At 43.5% G+C, this 19,372-nt stretch overlaps 3 protein-coding genes across 5 annotated transcripts; 2 read left to right on the top strand and 1 right to left on the bottom strand.

Annotated features, from left to right (window-relative positions):
• Positions 1-1,884: 1,884 nt before the first annotated feature.
• On the bottom strand, positions 1,885-5,113 carry LOC115738062 (serine/threonine-protein kinase RHS3-like). Of its 3 annotated transcripts, XM_048273404.1 has the most exons (5): positions 4,778-5,113; positions 4,471-4,666; positions 4,255-4,316; positions 3,301-4,142; positions 1,885-2,870 (listed from the first exon to the last, which is right to left on the bottom strand). In XM_048273404.1, exons 3-5 carry the CDS (start codon positions 4,267-4,269, stop codon positions 1,955-1,957), a joined length of 1,773 nt encoding a protein of 590 aa, XP_048129361.1. In that variant the 5' UTR covers positions 4,270-4,316; positions 4,471-4,666; positions 4,778-5,113; the 3' UTR covers positions 1,885-1,954. The 3 variants fall into 3 exon arrangements, with proteins under 3 accessions (XP_048129361.1, XP_048129360.1, XP_030526417.2); XM_048273403.1 differs by lacking the exon at positions 4,471-4,666; XM_030670557.2 differs by lacking the exons at positions 4,255-4,316; positions 4,471-4,666; positions 4,778-5,113 and having other exon boundaries at positions 3,301-4,244.
• Positions 5,114-5,815: 702 nt separating this feature from the next.
• Positions 5,816-6,920, top strand: LOC115738678 (peroxynitrite isomerase Rv2717c). The gene is made up of 3 exons (XM_030671383.2): positions 5,816-6,178; positions 6,258-6,326; positions 6,620-6,920. The coding sequence occupies exons 1-3, from the start codon at positions 5,906-5,908 to the stop codon at positions 6,737-6,739; spliced, it is 462 nt and encodes a 153-aa protein (XP_030527243.1). The 5' UTR covers positions 5,816-5,905; the 3' UTR covers positions 6,740-6,920.
• Positions 6,921-16,918: 9,998 nt separating this feature from the next.
• LOC115738670 (aspartic proteinase NANA, chloroplast) lies at positions 16,919-18,683 on the top strand. Its single transcript, XM_030671369.2, has 2 exons — positions 16,919-17,561; positions 17,702-18,683. The coding sequence occupies exons 1-2, from the start codon at positions 16,990-16,992 to the stop codon at positions 18,561-18,563; spliced, it is 1,434 nt and encodes a 477-aa protein (XP_030527229.1). The 5' UTR covers positions 16,919-16,989; the 3' UTR covers positions 18,564-18,683.
• The last annotated feature ends 689 nt before the right edge of the window (positions 18,684-19,372 follow it).

Below are 19,372 nucleotides of genomic sequence, written 5' to 3'. Positions count from 1 at the left end.
AGACCTCACCTAATTTGGGAGAGTGAGGCCGTCGTGACTCTCTCCTAGGGTCGGGGAGGGCATCCCAGCCCTAAGTTTGGGGGAAAGAAAAATTGAAAAAAAAAATTACAAAAACTTCAGATATATAGTAGATTATTATTTTAAAATATTCACATTAGCACCGACAAGTGATATGTCAACAACAACTAGCCAAATGAATCGAATTGGCACAAACACAAAATGTTTATGATTGAATTGGCAAAAACAAAAGGTTTAAAACTAAATTAGCATAATTGCAATATGCTTAGAATTTTTTTGGTAATTATCGCCTTAACACTGTCTTATAAAAGCACATTCAATGATGTTAAAGAAAAAGAGAAAAAAGCTTCTTTTTATCTCACTAGCAACATGGATGTTAGGGGTGGACGGTTCTAAGTTCCATATAGATTTCACCTAGAACTTGAAATTTACCTAGCGGAACAAATTCCTCGTTTTTTGTAACCCGAAACCTACCATGTATATATTGGAACCCGTGACCGATCCCGTCATAGGTCTTAGTGTCGGTTCCAAGGTCTATACAGGTTTCATCTATATTCTTCATTAAATAATTGAGGTGAATCATCACATTTAATTACTAGCATTTGCTACTACAAATCCACTAACCACAATCATATTTAAACATACGAATAAATCTAAAACATTAACAAAATAAAACTCTTAATCATAAATATGGCCAAAAATAGAAGCTCAAACTAGTGGTTTCAAATTAAACACTTATCATCAGATGCTGTGAAATATTGCAGAATTGCGCGAAAAGATATACCAAGGAAAACACAAAAACTTGCTATAGATTACGGGTTACATTACGGGCATCGGGTTCCACCTTCTTGAAACCTAGAATCTACCCGTCGAAATAGATTCCCCAATTTTTGGAACCCGAAACCCATCATTCATACTTTGAAATCTAGAACCGAACAGGTTTTCCATCGGCCCGATTTCAGGTCCTAGATTCTACCATAGAACTATGCTCATCTATAATGGATGGGTAGCCACGGCTAGCAGTGAGAGACGGAATAAAGAAGAATAGAGAAAATATGAAGAATTTTTTATCACCTCTATCGACAAAAGCACTCCCTGGCTAGAGGTTTTCATGAGCATGTATAATGCTTTCTCAATACTATCGGCAAGAGCAGCGACTGCCTTGTAAATCCAAGTAATGTCACTACTTGGACGAAACACACCCGGACAGTTCCTAGATTAACCTTGGGACCGGTTCCAAGGTAAGCAAGGTCGGCTCCTGGTTCCACAAATGGGGAACCAACCTTGATTGAAGAGGGTTAAGGTTTCAGGATGGAAATCAACCCGCTATGGAACCAATTACCCTTACATAGTACAACCCTGGATTGTTGGAGAAAAGTAGCCTACAAAAAATAAACCTACATGAATTGAACTCCTAAGAAGCTGCCTTAATTACTCTCAGGTCAAGATCCTTGTTTAACAACAGAAAGGTTGGGGGTTGATAAAGATTAATTTTCCAAAGTGGAAGGATTGTGCACCGTCAACACTTGTAGTTAGAGGCATATGCAGCCTATTTCTGCAAAACTCTGCCCAAGACATCGCCTCAAGTTGTTACTAGGCCTCCTTTCTCATAATCGGACCAGAAAATTTCCCGCTCAGTAGGACAGCTACGGTCGCACACCGTTGTCCGTAGGCCGGCAGTTCCCTGTTGGTGGCAATTGAACTGAGCCATTCACAAGTCAAACATATCACATGACCAAGGGACCATGGCATTTTGCCTTCTCTGCCTACAGAGCAAAGTGGAATTGGTGATTGATCCCAATTCACCCTCGCATCTTCCTTCTAGTGGACTAGAGAGAGAGAGAGATGCCACGGCGCTCAAACTGCAAAATCTTTAGCTCTATTCATGTATACATCAAACATCGGTGATCAATTCATCCACCATTGTCCATGATTGTTAGAAGTACTCGAATTCTATGTAAGAAGAGTCACTAGGATTGTTGTCTTTCTCATGATGAGTAGCATCATTATTATCAGTCATCATCTTCTTGTTGGCGTGTTCTGCCGTTGGATCTTTAACAGCAAACTGCGAGAAGTCGACGGGATCAGGTACATGGGGAGGCAGAGCACTCCTCACCAGGGCCCAATTCACTCCCTCGAAGAACGGGTGTTGCTTGATCTCAGTGGCACCTCTCTTGTAGGCAATTCGCTTGTGGGGCTCCTTGATTAGGAGGCCTCGTATCAAGTCCCGCGCCACGGAACTCACGTGAGGGGTCTCCGGAAATCTCAAGGGTTGCCCCACCACGTTGAAGAGAGTGGCCCGGTTGCCTGACCCCTTGAAGGGGGTGGTGCCGTGCAGCAGCTCATACAAGAATATGCCAAACGTCCACCAATCGACTGCGCTCCCATGTCCTTCTCCACGGACGATCTCCGGAGCCAGATACTCATGGGTCCCCACAAAGGACATGGACCTCACGTTGGTTGGCTCCGCCATCAGCTCGGGCAATTGAGACTGCGGCCCTCCTCCACCTACCAGCACCCCGAAGTCCGATTTAGACTTGCGGCTCTTCTTCCCGGGCAATATCCGTGGCAGAAAGTTGGATGGCTGCATGCAACCATGCACCGCGTACTCCTCATCCAAAATGGCCCCAGACGAAAAACCAGTGCTGCTGCTGCTGCTGCTACTGCCTACATGTACTGACGAGGACTTTACTAGTGTTGGGCTGACTGAGCACCGTAGTGATAAGTCGAAGTCCGAAAGCATTATATGCCCTTCATCTCTCACCAGCACGTTCTCTGGCTTCAGGTCCCTGTACACAATGCCAAGCATGTGCAGGTATTCCAGCGCCAACAACACCTCCGATGCATAAAACCTGTTGAATTTAACCAGTTAATCGATTGACATCCAGAGACAGAGCGATTACTAACTTTAGAAGTGTGCTATTGCTGTGGTCCATTGATCGCCTTTCAAAGTTCCATCTTCCAAAAATTATGTTCAGAAATCCTAGAATATAGGTACAGAAGATTTTCTGAGCCACAAAACCTTAATCAATCTATTTGGTTGATCGCAGTTTTGAGAAAAAGATAAATTGCTATCCTTGAAATTTGATTTTCATTAATGGGTAATTCATCAGCTGCTCGCTCATGGAGATCTGATAAATTGATGATCTATCACAGAATAGAAAACACTGCTTGTTGAATTAAAGATTAAAAAAAAATGAGAGGAAGGAAGCAGCATTTAGTCACACAGCTGGTTAATTAACTGGAATGAAGAGAAGTATTTTAGAAAGAAAGGTACTGAACCTGGCAGCTTCTTCGGTGAAATGCTTGTTTTGTTGCTTTTGACGGAGGGAATGCAGATTTCCTCCGCTGCAGAACTCCATGACCAAGCAATAGAACTTTTCGGTCTCAAAGTAACAATAAAGAGTGGGCAGAAATGGGTGATCGAGGAGCCCGAGTATCTCCCTTTCGGTCTGAGCTCGCTGGAGTTTGTTTCTGCTGGCAAGGGATGACTTGTCCATCACTTTCATGGCAAAGTGAGTGTTGGTTCCTCGGAGCTCCACGAGATACACGCTCCCTATGTCCCCATAACCTATGCGCTTCAGGAGCCGAAAGTTGCTCATGCCAAGTTTGGGACCTCCCTTGGGCAACATATTGATGGCCTCCCATCGAACATCCCCACCTGTGTGGGGCCTCAGCATTGTACCTGAGTTCTCCAAGCTGTTACTACGGCTCGGTCCCTGCTGGCTATTGGAGTTCTGTGCATTTGGTTGCGGTTGCAGCGTCGTTGCTGTGAGTGGTCTACTTGTCAATATCGCTGCTGATGAAGCTGTTGAAATTTCGTTGTGGTTATGATTATTGGCATGCGTTATTGTTAGGCCTGGTATCTGCTGCTGGCAAATGGGTGGTCCATCTGCAGTGGTATTATTCTTGTTATCCCGTTCGACTTTTCTCAATCCAACTTCACAATCTTTGGGAAATGGATCAGAATTTGCAGGTATAGCAGGCGAATCACGGGTAGACTCAGAGACATCTTTAGCTGCTCGATCTGGCTTTTTGGGATCACCTGGCATGTCGTAACATACATTTGTTTCTTTCTTGGGGATTGAGTCCATAACTTCAGATTTACTTGGCTGTGTGCGCTCCTCATCAATCATATGGGATACACATTCATCTTTAGAGATACGATGGCTACAATTCATATTAAATTGGAACAAAGCGGATCGAAATGAGATTATGAAATCAGGTATGCCTCACCTTTTTACCCTTCATGCACCAACGGGAATCTGGAGATCGAAACTCGATCCATCACAACGTTTCTGCACCGAAAGGAGGGAAAACAGAGAATGTGAACTTGAGGAATAACCATCCGGGCACATTGTATTTGATGAAATCACATTTCCTTCTTCTTTGGGAAAAAAGAGGAAGTTTCTGATCATTGTCCCGGGAATGCTTGAAATTGCAAACTATGACTTGCATTTGCCATGGGTATCAAATGGAAGTTTATTTGGATGCATCTCTCTGTCAAATAAAGGAGAGACCAATCTCTACAGGGGTCTCCATCTACGGGGAAAATTGGGTGGCAGGCACGTCTACTGATGCATTGTGGGGATGTGGGAGTCAGGCAAATCTTGCTCGAGTAAGATAATCCATGAATGCTGATATATGCCTGCTGCGTATAAAATACTTAAGTGCGTATATCAGGTTCCAAAACTAGCCTAGGATGCAGAGTGCAGAGCAATAACATGAACAATGGAGGGAGCAGGTGCGAAACACTGACCAAGGAATAGAGGAAGGCTATGCAAGGAACGAACCGGCTCCAACATCTCTATGTTTCTCAATCTCGACAGACACAAACACGCAGACCCAAATAAGATGATGATTCTGGGGAGGGGAGAGGGGGGGGCAAACTGGGGTAAAATTTTGTGGAGGTATGGTTTTTTGGAAGAGAGAAGTTGGGTTGTAACCGAAAGGACAATATCAGGTGCATGCTGATCGTCCATGAGCTGTTTCTAATACTAGTTCTCTGAATGGATCATTGAGGGGGATCATCCTGGGCTTTCAATGATCAAGGAGAGCACCAGACATTGTTGGAAGGTGGGGGGCGAGAGAGAGAGAGCTATAATTTGACAAATCCGAAGAATAAATGGCAGAGAGAGAGAGAGAGAGAGAGAGAGAGAGAGAGAGAGAGAGAGGAGTAAGGAAGTTGTCCAGGCGTTGTTTCAGGAAATGGTCAAAGGGGGGTCTTTCCAGGTATATACAAAGACGGACGCATGCCCGTTTGATCCTCTTTAACAGATTCAGATTGTTGGGTTTGCCATTCTTCCGGTTTCCATTACCACACAGCGAGCTAAGCCCTCGACGATCTGTGGTGGATGGAACATTTGGCATTTCCAATTACCGTTGCACCCATCCCACCATCACGATCAACAGCAGCCTCACCTCCTCACCAACATCATGCTTTATCATATCATCATCCAACTCTAACAAAACATTTTATCGAAACATGTTATTTAGATCATCGAAAGAGGAGGGATTGGTTAGAGGAGTTACGCAAGTTGAAGGAATTGATAAGACAAATGAAAAAGTTGAAGGGTTTGATGCGCAAATTCAGGAATCAAACTGAAAATAACGGAATATACGTTAAACGGCGAAAACATATGTCAAACTCTCAGTTTTGAGGAAATAACTGATTTTTGTAAGAAAGAGAGAACATCTTCTTGATAGAGCCCGGTAGTCATTCGGCCCTAAAGAAAGCCCTATGGTCCAAGAAGCAGTAGATGGGATAAAGGGATTTGGATCCCCTGCCATAGAGAGTCAGAGAGAGGGACAAGTGAGCAGTGAGCCAAGGGACAGCGGAGAAAACCAGACAGCAACAGGAGGAAGAAGAAGAAGAAGAAGAAGAAGAATGCATCTAGCAGTGGAAGGGATTGGGTACCTGGTGGGGACGTGGAGAGGGGAAGGGCGAGGCCTGTATCCCACCATTGACTCCTTCGCCTACGCGGAGGAGCTCACCTTCTCTCATCCCGACCCTCGCAAGCCTGTCCTTACCTACTCCCAGCGGACCTGGAACCCCCTCACCTCCCTCCCCATGCATTCCGAGTCCGGCTTCTGGCGCCCCAAGCTCGACGGCTCTCTCGAGGTTGTCCTTGCTCAGAGCACCGGCCTCGTCGAAGTCCAGGTTCTCTTTCCCTCCCGCCCTTGTCTCTTCTGCTTCTTGGTCCTATCTTTCTCCGCCTTTATTCTTCTTATTGTTGCAGAAGGGGACCTTCGACGCGGACCACAAGGTCATCTGCCTCAAGAGTGATCTTGTGGGCAACGCTTCCAAGGTTAGACTTTGATTCTCTTTCCCTTATAATCCCCTATTCCTGCATCTCATGTGCGCAATCCTATTCTGGCAATTCTCCCTTTTCCTGTTTGGTTTGTTTGGACCGAATACAAGGTAGATGACCTCTCTGAAACTGAAGGGTTATCGAAATGTTGTTTTTTTTCTTATATACTAGTAACATCCGATCTTCTTTAACTACTGAACTGCTGTTGTTGCTGCTGCCGCTGCCGCCATTGCGAGGAACAACTTCTAATTTTTTTCCCAGCTACTGACCTCTTTTCTTCTTGTTGCCAGGTGAAAGACATCACTCGAGTGTTCAATCTGGTCGATGGGGAATTGTCTTATGTTGTTGAGATGGCCACCGCCTTGACTGGTCTTCAGCCCCACCTTAAGGCTGTGCTCAGAAAAGTTTGACACCGCCATCTTCTGATTATGTGGTCGAATGTCGCAACTGACAATGTCCATTCCAATGAATATGCAAAATTCAGATCACACAGGAATAGAATAAGAGGTCATTCTAGTGTCAAATTTCTGATACAATGTGCTTTATGCCCTTGGACAGGAAATTTGAATCGAGGTGATTTTATGGCCCCTATACTTAAATTTTTCACCCCTTCCACTTGTTGCGCTGTTGCTACTACCTTAAGCACTGACATGTCTTTATACTATTTATGATCTTAATCGTCGTGTGTAGCATTCAATCATCTCTGTGCTCCATAGGGAATGAGCCCGCTTCAGATGACGTGAATAATAATAATAATAATAATAATAACCATGTCGATACATGCTTGGTTCAGGATTAGGCCTGTCCCTCTCTTCTGCATTGATATTGTTAGGTGAAGCAATAGGAACTTTTGGGGCTAGGAATGACGGAGTGAAAATGGTGTAGATATGAAGAAGAGCAAGTAGTGATGAAACAATCTTCATTTGCTGCAGAAACGCAAGCAGTCCACTGAAATCAGCACTTGCCATAATTTTGAAGGGAAATAAGAGGAAATACAATCTAGGTGGACTATATTTGACCATGTAGCTGTATCTTGCTGAAGTGGATCTATCAAGGAGAAAAAGAAGTTGCTTTCTCAAGCATCGGATTGTTTTCGAGTTACATCCTAACCAAAGCGTGTTACCTTTCTAGCCAGTTCAGATGGGTTGTAACAGGTAAATCTGTCAAAGAGTCAAGGAAGTTGCTCTCTCAAGCATCAGAGTTATTCTTGAGTTCCATCCTAACCAAAGCATGTTGCCTTTCTAGCCAGTTAAAGAGGGGTTTTAACAGGTAAGATGAGCACAACATTCCTTAATTCCCCTCACCTCAAAAGATTTAAAAGGAAGGATGAAAAAGGAACTTCCAAGCTAATTTTAGGGGGTATCTTTCTGACTGTTTACCTCAGGGGATCCGAACCGTAACGATTGAGTGCTGAATTGTTACATTCTCCTGAATAAGCTATAATCTTTCTTCTCTCACTCTCCAAATTGGAAATGGACCCACTAGTAAATGAAATAGAAATGTTGAAGAACTGTTACTGTTTATTTTCTCCTTCCTTACTCCTTCACCAACACTAGTGTTTTGGGATATTCTTGTTTATAAACACTTTCATCCCTCAAACCAAGGAAAAGTATTGAATGAGATGAAGAACAATGTGCTGCAGAGGTGAAAAATAAGATACGATACTGATAGAGGTGGAAGTTGATGGGAGCTGATATAGCCATGCCTTGATAGTGGCCATTGGGGGGCTGAATCTGAGAAAAATGGATAACTCGAGAGCATGTGCATTTCAGAAATGACACACCAGTATCATGGAGGATAACTTTTAGAATGCTGTTCTATGGACTGCAAGGTTGTTAAAATCGGTCGACATTGTGGCCGGTTTTCTACTGCCTAAAGGGGAAATAGGTGCGACTTAAGTTTATACTTCCTTGGATTTTGTATTAGGATTTTCTTTTGGTTAACTGTTATTTGGGATTAGCTTAGTTGACAGAACAGCCAGATACAATTATCTAAAGGCATGTGCTCTGAGCAGATTGTGTTAAAACTGAAAGAGTGATATTTCCTCATGTGTTCATTAGCTGGGTTGGGGATAATGTAATACCTGGATCGTGATCTAAGTGACCAAATCTGCTTCATTGCAGTATCTGATGTCATTGTTAATAAGGGAATGATACAAGACACGGGCAGTGGAACATTTGTTTCAATCGGTTATACAGTCAGCCTTCAGAGTAGGACATGCATCTGCTCCAGTGGTTACTTGACATGAAAATGGACAAGTTTATGGTGTGCCAGTGGCTGTGTTTTTGCAAAGTTCCTTGCAAAATTCTTGACATTCTTGGATTAACCTGCTCAAGATATTATGTGATTTTATCCGTTTATACCGATGCTCACGATTTTGTTCTTTAGCGTACATGTAAGTACTTTCCTAAGAGGCCAATCATTGTGCTCTCATTTGAGCACGCTTATTATTGCAGTTCCAACATTGAATGTTTTAGTAACGTCAAAAGATGTCTCTTGTGAGTCGAATCTACTCTTACATATATAAGTCAAAAATGCCCTTCTCATATTCGGTGCGCAATTTAGATCATTCTAAGCCACCTCGCCATCCTAGAAGCCTATTGGGAGCCATGCCTTGTCCCAGTCCTCTCGCACCGGCGATACACTCCTTACCCTCTCCAAACCAAGTTGCTACAGGGCCATTAGCTTTCGCATTGTCCGTCCACAAATTACACTCCTACTGAAGGGGATCTTGCTCCAGTATCAGTAAACATGCCCTCCACCCCCTTTTCTATCATGTTATGCCCCTTTCATAACATATCTAAACTCCTATATTTTCCAAAAGAAGAGTTTACAAAATCATAGAAAGAATGCCCACCACTCCTCTAAGAACGCAGTACCAAACAATGAAAGCTACCTCGAGCTGATAAACAAGAAATCCTATTAATTAAGTGAGAAAGTAATATCAAAATCAAGTAAATAACTATCTTAATAAAGACTCGACTAAACTAAGCTTATTTGGTAACAAAATGACTCTACGCGCCAACGAAAAACTCATTTTTGTTAGAACATTTGTTGTTGTCCGTTGTATTGTGGTAACCCGCGTGCCGAATTTGGTCGCATCGTTTCTATCTCTACCAAGCTTCTATTCCAATGAGCTAAAGAAAGCTTTTTCGAAAGACTAAAAGAAACCAACATTCTCCAACCCAAAAGATGGCCACAGACAGGCAAATATCAATGCCAAACATAACGACTAGAAACTGTTTCCCACAGCATGCTTGAAACTTCAAAAGTTCACTTCAGTCGAATCATAATCAGAAATTAAGTTCCGTAAAATCCCACAGCCCACAACACCCTAAAGCAACTCGATTTTGTGGCTCAACAACCCTTTGAATAAACCTAGCAATTAAGAGCCAGAACAAGATTCTCAAATCATCGGCTGCGCCAAATGTAAAAGGAATGTTGAAATATTATCATATATCGCTTCACGTATGTGCGTCCACCCGTATCACTGCTCCTAATCCCGCCTTGAATTTGATGGATGGGGAATGGTTGCACATACGCAAAAGAAATAGTACTTGTAAATGGAGACGGCATGAATATAAAATTCGCATAGGTCCCGTTGTTAAGCGATGGGGGATAATATTTTAGTACCCCTTGGATTGTCAAGCGTTGTGAGCAGAGAGTAGGATTTCGTAACCCGCACACAAGACATAGCGCACACGGTGCGACTTGTATAGTAAAATAGGATATGATAAAATCAGACAAAAAAAAAATCAACATAAAGAATGATACCGTAAGACCTTTGTTGATTAGTGTTTGGTTTGCCAAGCCATAAAAATTGAGCATAAAAAATCAGATGGGCAGTTGCAGCCTCTTGAAATATCTAAATGGAAATGGGTGCACCTTGATATGGATTTTATTGTCGATCTACCAAGTCAAGGGGTAATAATGCTATATTGGTGATTGTTAATCGGTTAACTAAATCTACACGTTTTTGTCTTATCAACTTGGCTTTTCATTGGATACATGGCAAAATGATACGTGAATGATAGTAAGATTTTATGGAATTCTAGTGAGTATCGTTTCTAAGAAAGATTTTAAATGTGTGTCTAATTATTAGAAGAGTCGTTATCAAATGCAACGACAGTACAATTTCACTCACAGACAGATAGGCAGCCAAAGCAAATAATTCCAGCATTAAGGCTCCATTTGTTACCCCGAAAATTTTATTCCAAAAAATATTTTCTCCAATTTCTGGTGTTTGGGAGACATAAAATATGTGATTTTCCTTATCCAAAAAAAAAAATATGTGATCAAAGAAAATGTTTTCCGACCAACAAAAAATTTCCCTATAAAACTCAGGAAAATGATTTCTTTTTCATTTTCCCCTCTGTTCGAGCTTGTCTCTCGCATGTGTGAAAAGAAAATCACAGAAAATCTTCCCCTCTTTCTCTCCTCTTTGTCCCTCGCCGTTCTCTCTCCTCACGATGTCTGCTGCTCATTCTCTCTCTTCCACGCCATTTTGATTCCAACGCGGTGTCGTGATCTAGGAACTTCGTCTCGACGGTGAGCTTGAGGCAGCGAGGTGAGCGCTCGCCAGATTTGGTGAGGCCGAGGCTCGCCAGATCTGGGGAGGCTGAGGCTCCCCTCACTAGACTCGAGCAAGGAGGTTGGGTTTGGGAAGATGAGAGAGAGAGAGAGAGAGAGAGGAGAAGAAGGCGATCGAGGCAAGGAGGAAGAGGCAACGAGAAGCCACCATTGTTGACGCTGAATATGCTGGGCCTTAAGAAAGTATGAAGAGGAGCAACTTTGGGCTGAGGGAACTGAAATTTTATCTTCTCCGCTCATGGCATTACTCTTCTCCAACGGAGGAGAGGTGGATTGTGACGGCGGCTGAGTGGGGAGGAGGGGTTGCGGCAGCGCACAAGGAGTCTGGGTTATGCCTTGTCTGAGGTTGCGGTTAGGGTTTGGTGTGAGTTTTGTTCTAGGTTTGGTCGCTCATATGTTTGGGGCTCGAGGTCAAACCAGTAACAGTAAAAGAGTGACGCCCCGATCGAAAAAACGACGGGGCAACATCGGAATCTCTAGCGAGGTCGGCGAGGCAGGAGCTCACTGGCCTTAGCCGATGTGGCAGCCTCCAAGTCCTAGTCCCGCCACCTGCTTGCTAATCGTGTTATGTTTTAATCTGATATTAGATATATAACAGAAGGCGCATATGAAAAATTATAAATAAAATAAACACACAGTCATATATAATACAAATGCATGAAAAACAAACAGCAGGCATGACGCCTAAAGGTCGTGGCCTTAATAGGATTCCTTAACCTATGTCACACACATGAATCTCAAGCAACAAATTCAGAATATAATGATTTTATATACATGCACATATCTCTTCTTTAATCAGTCCTTTACAAAAGTGCAAAGTTTACTCCCGCCATTGGCTTGCTGCATCATCTTCACTCTCAACCATGGGTTATTCCTCGACTTGCTCCTATCACAGGCTAACTAATCTGGAAAAGATTGGAAGCAACATGGGTGAGCCGAAGCTCAGTAAGTTTAATACTATCCCAGACAACTAGACTATCAATATGTCACAAAAGCAAGGAGCAATTCTACAAGAACAAACACCAAAACATGCAAGGCAATTCCACATGAAATACGCTACAATGAGGCTAAGGCTAAGTCAGGGTCAACTGGCATCCCACATGCGATCGAAATGTAACATATAAGCCACAGGCTCCACGAACCTCTTCCACCATCCACGGCTATACGCCCCAGTACCGTTCCCCCTCAAGTCACATCGTCTCGACTACTACCGCCACGATCAACCCATAATTCTCGTTTATTAGAGGTCACTATAGTTCAATCCCAGCCCTAGTCTCAACACGCAAGCGTCAAAGTGCATAATTCCCTCATAGGGCTCCTCAGTCATCCGCTCCCGCCACATCCAATTCGTCGTTCCAAGGACAACTACAACAATCAGCCTTTGAATACACATTACCCATGAACATTAGTACTCAACTCAACAATTAAGCTCAACATACAGAGCAAGAATTGCACAAATACCCCTTACAATCTCACGGCCGAATACCCACCCATGGGTTCCAAGTTCAATTCACTTCGATTCGGCGATAAACAAGAAGATCAACTCTCATATCTATACCTCCCATGACCCAAAGGCGCTAACTCAAGCAACGGAGCGTTCGCATGAAGACGTTTTCCCCTCCGTGCACGCAAAACTCCTTTGTGGCATACCCATTTTCAAAACAGCATATATCACCAAAACAAACGATCATCAGATAGGCTAGTTGTAAGAGGCCTTTCCTTCCTTAATCAGAGCTCCGATGTCCTAGGGTGTCGTTCGACATTAGTTACAAGCTTTGCTTTAATCATTTATTATAGATAGTAGAGGGCGGACGCTGAAGCTTAGTAAACTAGAAACAAGCAGCGGCCATACATAACAAACAAGTACATGCATACAAAGGAATGGCAGGCATGCCTAATGGGGTATGGCCTTAGTCATAGGATTTCCTAACTTGTATAGCATTCATTATATAGCACACATCAATCACATAGGGTGAAAATATCTTTTTATATATAAATATATATATGCCGATTTATTACATCATTTCCTTTAAGCAAACCAAACGAATACACTGGGAAGATTTAAGAGGGAAAACAACACCAAGTACTATTCGCCATCTCCATCGGCGGGCTCTGAGATCATTACTTTCATCCGCAACCATATGAACCTAGTTAGCTAAAAAGGTTTGAACAGCAAGGGATGAGCGAATGCTCAGCAAGTAAAGCATTTAACCTACCAATCAAGCAGGATTCGACACCAATAGCAATCAAGCAATCACATCCATGAATAAGACTCGACAATGACTCCACGCATCATACAATACGATTCTCACACTCATGAGCATGCACATGATTCATTTAGTTTTCCATTTCCATTTCAGAATCGTTCCATGGGACACAAGCCATGGGTATATGAGAAACACATGCCTCGATTCTAAGGGATAAACACTTCAATGATTTGTCCATGGGACACCAGTCATGGGAATCATAAGAAACACAGGCTTCAATTCTCCCCAATTCCGAGGCTTCCGAGGGACACAAGCCTCAGGCATTCCATTCCAATAGGACACAGGCCGTGGACTTCCTTATTTCCACTTAGGCCCCGACAAAGTATTATCCGAACACAGGTGGGTATCAAATGTCCTCGTCAGGACATAGGCCAACAGGATTCTCAGACCAATTATTCAGATTCAAATACAATCAAGACAACTCATAACTCAGCAAGCAGGACAACCATCCAAAACAAGCTTGACCACACTTTCACAAACTGGAGCACATCTCATGCCTTGATTTGACACTGCAAAGGGCAATTTGACAATAGTAGGACACCACACTTCCCTCACACAATCGAACACAAGGCCAAAAACTCATAACCACACATCTCACGCACGTTTCAAGCACACAGACGAACACCCATAGATCGGGTGACCCAATTTTGGACCTTTTCAATAAAAAAAATCGCACAATCGAACCACATAATCGACATACCCAGGACTCACAAATATCAATTCAAGCAATGGATCGGACAATGAACCATGTTCTCTAGCTCATGCAAGATAAACTTCGATTCCAAATATCCATAATCCAAACATCATGTCGCGGCCAGTCAAGCGACAAATTGGCTAGCAAGCAGAACAGTTAGAAGTTTCGCTTGCTTTAGGGTCGAAAATAAGCAAAAACGAAGTCAATCCGCGGCCGAACGAAGCTTGGATCTTCCTCCCCCTTCCTTGCGTCGCCCAGCTACTGAGGACAAGACAGCAAGCTTCGAGAGAGGGGGAGCGAGAGCTGAGGTCGTGGGGCCAGGCTCGAGTTTCATAGCGCCCATCACTAAACTGTGGCCCACAATTCACCGTACAATATAATTAAATCCCATAGTCACCCTCACCACAATCCAAGTCCGATATTGTCTGTTCCGCTTGTTAATCTAATTTGGTGAAAACGTAGGCCATCATAGCCGAGCTCGAAGCTCACCGGCCATGGCCAATCTGGCGAGCTCATGGCTCGCTGGCCTTGGGAGAGCCCGAGATTGCCGCGACAGGCCATCTCAAGCTCGCTGGGCCCAGTCGTGGCCAATCACAGGGTGGCCGGAGGAAGGAGGAAGGAGGATGGAGCAACGGCCAAAGGAAGAAGGAGCGGCAACTGGAGGGAGGAGGAAAGAGAAAGAAGAAGAAAAGAAAAAAAGAACAAGAAAAAGAGATAAAAATAAATAATTAAAAATTTGATTTTAAAAATGAAAAGAAGGAACATAAAAAAAATTTATTAAAAAGAGTTCCCGAAGGAATCTAAATTTTCTTACCCAACGACAACGACGGAAAATATTTTTCTAGTCGTTTTCATAGTTTAGCCAAACACCGGAAAACATTGTCATTTTTCTGGAAAATAACTTTTCAAGAAATATTTTTCGAAAGCGCCGTATTTTTCGCAAAACAAACGGAGCCTAAGGATGTGTGGGGATCTTGCATCTTTGACTTTGGTTGCTCTCTTGATGAACACTTACTTTTGGTGGAATTACATTACAAGAACAATCCTCAATCCAACATTGAGAAGTGCATTTTGATGAAACGAAAACATCTATGGAATTTCCATGTTAAGCATACTTAGGTTAGAGCACTATCGGGATGGATGAGCTTTGTGGAAGTACTTACATGTACGTCAAAAGATAAAATCGTGAGACATGGTATGAGACGGACCAAAGTGAACAACACATGGAGTGAGTCAATCCAGAGTGTCAAAAAACTAATCTTGTCAAACCTAACAATCACGATGTAGAGCGAACTAAAAGCGTCAGATACATAGCAAGATGTACATTGCCGACCAGAAATCAAAGAAAGTGATTGCGTTGTTGTTACCAACATAAAACTCGGAGTTCATCTTAAAATATGTTAGGAACGAGTCGCTCAAATATCACTCAATGCTTTGAAACATCACCTCGCGCGGATGCATTTGGTGGTCAAACCCAACGTGGGGATTACGAAGGCGATGATATGAGAAAATGGGGGAAGGAGGTAGAAAAATCTGCACGTCGCCCGGCACGATTGATGCTACCAACTCTCCCCCTGCTTCAACATGGCTTAGCTGGCTGGCTCAAGCTGGAACCATGCGGTGATTAAATTATGAGAATGGAATGGTAAAATGGGGCTTTGTTTGGCTCTCCCACCAGACGACTACTGTTATCATTATTTTGTTAGTAATGAGGAAACAGATGATGTAATGTGAAGTCTGTTCGGAGGGATCACGGATCATACGGAGGACTGTCTCTTTGCGTGATTTGGCAACGCCCAATGTTCGGAAGAATGTCATTTGGACAGGACGATGCTAAGCTCTACCGACATCCCTTCAACAGCAAATTGGCTATTAGTTTCACACCGCTAATCTTGACGGTGATGCTCCCGACATAATTTGTAAAAATATCAATTATTACCAACTCTTGTTCACATGAACAAACTGAATCGCACGTTTACGAAGATTTGTATTTAATTATGACATGTCGGAATGTTATAACTTACCATAGAAGCGCTTGATGCCCTTTGTCATTCATTGGGAATTTTGATTATCCAAATATTGGATAAGGACATGTCAACAACAAAATGGAATGTTTTGGGCCACACAAGCAACAGCAACTTCCATCTTCTATGCAAAGAAAAGGGAGAAATTGAGCAATAGATCCACATGACGGAATGCATCTTATCATTATTTGCCTTAAGAGGGGACCTATTTCTTCTGCAACTTGCGTTTTTTTGACTTCTGATCCAAAGGGTTCTCGATGCAACCTATACGTAGTAGGAGCGGAGGAGCGCACATGCATGCATCATCATTCATTCACCCATCCATCCATGGACAGCTGGAGTGCGGTCGGCCAATGTCAACCCGCCGAAAACAGCCTGCGCTCCAACTCCTCCGCCAAGCACCCTGCTTCTTCCTGCAACTTCAATCGTCCATTATAGTAAATTCTATGAAACTTTCAATCATTTGATTAGAAGATTCGACTCTTTGTTTTCTCTTCCTCATAATGGGCATTTGCCTCTCTTCTCTTCTCTTCTCTTCCTTCACGCATAATGCTGACAAAAGTGGAGTTGAGTTCCCGTGAGGTCAGGAGGACCTAAAGAAGCCCAATCATATATCATAGAGAGATCTCATGCTGACTATTCCCTCCCTCCATTCAATTATCTTTATTAACTACCCCGCCCCCCCCAAAAAAAAACAAAAAACAAAAAGGAAGAAAACGCCCAAAATCACCATATTAATCTACAACAGGTTTTGGGGGCCACAATCAATCATGCAACCCCATTTTGCGTTAAAAAAGAAAGGAGAAACCCTAATCAAGGAGCCATTTGATTGGTGCGGGCAAGTAACGTGGATCTTTTAGCTATTTAAGACGCAGAAGAAACAAGAAACGTCTCTCTCGTCTAGTCTTGTGATGCTTTAAGGGACTCTGCTTTCTCTTGCTTCAAAGCGTTGATCTTGATGTTGGTACTCCTTGTTTGTTGTTTGTTTCCAGGAACTATCCTTCTACTTCTTCACTAGCCCTGTTTCTTCTTCTTCTATTTAGCTTCCAGTAGCTGTTCCATTGGAACATACCCGATCAGGCATCATGAGCAGACTAATGATGCTACCCATCACCTACATTTTACTCGTGTTGATGATCCAGACCCATGATAAGTCATTTTCTGGTTATGCATCCCCTGCCGAAGCGAACGTTCGATTGAAATTAATCCACTCCGGAGCATACGCTCCCAAGTCTGATTATGATCAGATGGAGCGTATCCAGGAGCTTGTTCATAGCGACATTGTCCGTCAGGGCATCATGTTCAGTAGGCACCGCGAGAGCACGAGGAGGAAGGCGTGGGAAAAGCCGAGACCCCGAACCAACGTCTCCATAGAGATGCCCATTTCCTCAGGTCGGGACTATGGAACGGGCCAGTACTTCGTGGAAGTGAAAGTCGGGACCCCCCCTCAGAAGATGTTGCTGATTGCAGATACCGGAAGCGAACTGACCTGGATGAGCTGCAAGCGCCGCAACCGGAGAAGAGGATTCCGGCCAACTCGATCCTCCACCTTCAAGACTGTTCCTTGCTCGTCTCGTACTTGTAAGATTGACTTCATGGATCTCTTCTCGCTTGCTCGGTGCCCCACCCCATCTACACCCTGTTCCTATGATTACAGGTACCTTGATTCCTCTCCTTGCCGCCGTCACTAAATTACAGTAAATGTGCACAGGCACACTGACGTGCACTTCTCTTCTTAGGACAGGCAGTAAAATTAGCCCATTAGAGTAAACCCCCCCTTTCATTTTGGTGAAATAGATACTCGGACGGGTCGGGTGCGTTGGGGATCTTTGCGCGAGAGACGGTAACGGCGGATATCGCAAATGGGAAGGGGAGGGCGACCAAGGTAAAAGACGTGGTGGTTGGATGTACCCTGACTATACGAGGTCAGAGCTTCCAGGGAGCCGACGGGGTGTTGGGCTTGGCGTACAACAACTACTCCTTTGCGAACAGGGCCTCACGCATGTTCGGCGGAACCTTCTCGTATTGCCTTGTTGATCATCTAAGCCACAACTACCTCTCCAATTATCTCACTTTTGGAGGCGTGGGCGCTGCGAGCCATTCACCATTGCTTTCACATATGCGTTACACCAAGCTTGATCTGACCAGCCTCAGCCCCTTCTATGCTGTGAATGTAAAGGGCATATCCATCAACGGAGCATTGCTAAAGATCCCCTCCCTAATATGGGCGGCCCATCGCGGTGGCGGGACGATCGTTGATTCTGGAACGAGCCTGACGTTTCTAACGGAACCGGCTTACAGGGCTGTCGTGGGTGCTCTAGGATGGGCACTGTCCAAGAGACTTGAGAGGACGAAGTTGGACGGGGGAGGGCCTTTGGAGTACTGCTACAGGTACAACAGCACAGGCTCCTGGTCTGGGTTCGACGAATCGTGGGTGCCGAGGCTTGCAATACACTTTGGTGATGGCGCTCGGTTCGATCCTCCGGTGAAAAGCTACGTGATCGATGCAGCTCCAGGGGTGAAATGTCTGGGGTTCGTGTCGACGGCATGGCCTGGCGTATCTGTGATTGGCAACATCATGCAACAGAATCATGTATGGGAGTTTAACTTGGTCCAAAGCGTGTTGGGTTATGCACCCTCCACTTGCAACTCCACATGAATTCGTTCCGGAATTTGTACTTAGCCTCGCCTCACACTACTCTGCCACTCCCCTGTTTTACTTTTACACACTTTTGTGTTTCATATATATATCACATACAAACTACTCAAATGACTCCGACGGTGCTTTCCTTTTTTTTTAACCGGCAAGATGCGCTTCCGTCTCATCGGTCTGATGGTGTATTTTGCTATATTACTGTCAATGTCGTCATTGACCTGAATTTTCGCGAGAGAAATCACACACAAAACACTGTAACAATGTAAATATTCACATAAAATCAATTTTTCTTTCGCTAGAATTTACATGAGGAGCTTTATTTAAAGTGGATTTGAAAAGCCATCATGCAAGCTTATATCCGATTAATAGAAAAATTGAGAAATAAAATGTCAACATGTATTGAATCATACACTGATTACATGGAATATTTAAGTCATTGACTTGCTAAATCGTGTACTATTTGTTCACCGCTCTAACTAAATGGATTGAAAGTCATAACGGAAAAATGACATTAGAGATTTTCATATATTCTAGAAACTAGGTTAAAAATACTAATAGTTCAAGAACCATATTAAATAAATTAAAAATTCAAGAACGACTTGATACATTGAACCAAAGTTCAAATACCGTTTATGTGTTTTTTTTTTACCCAACGCATTTACACTACTTGAAAGTGGATCTGATTTGTGGCGGGCTCAAGTGAATCTGGGCCAGGGTCAAGGGACCTGTTAATACCATTATGGGCACAGCCCAAGAGGCGAGCCCAATATTTTTTACCAGGCCGCCCCTTTCAAGCCCGTTCAATTAAGCCT

The sequence above is a fragment of the Rhodamnia argentea genome, chromosome 2, assembly GCF_020921035.1.
Source record: "Rhodamnia argentea isolate NSW1041297 chromosome 2, ASM2092103v1, whole genome shotgun sequence".
Lineage (NCBI taxonomy): Eukaryota > Viridiplantae > Streptophyta > Magnoliopsida > Myrtales > Myrtaceae > Rhodamnia > Rhodamnia argentea.
Note: the sequence above shows the minus strand (reverse complement) of the source record. Positions and strands in the feature narration are given on the sequence as shown.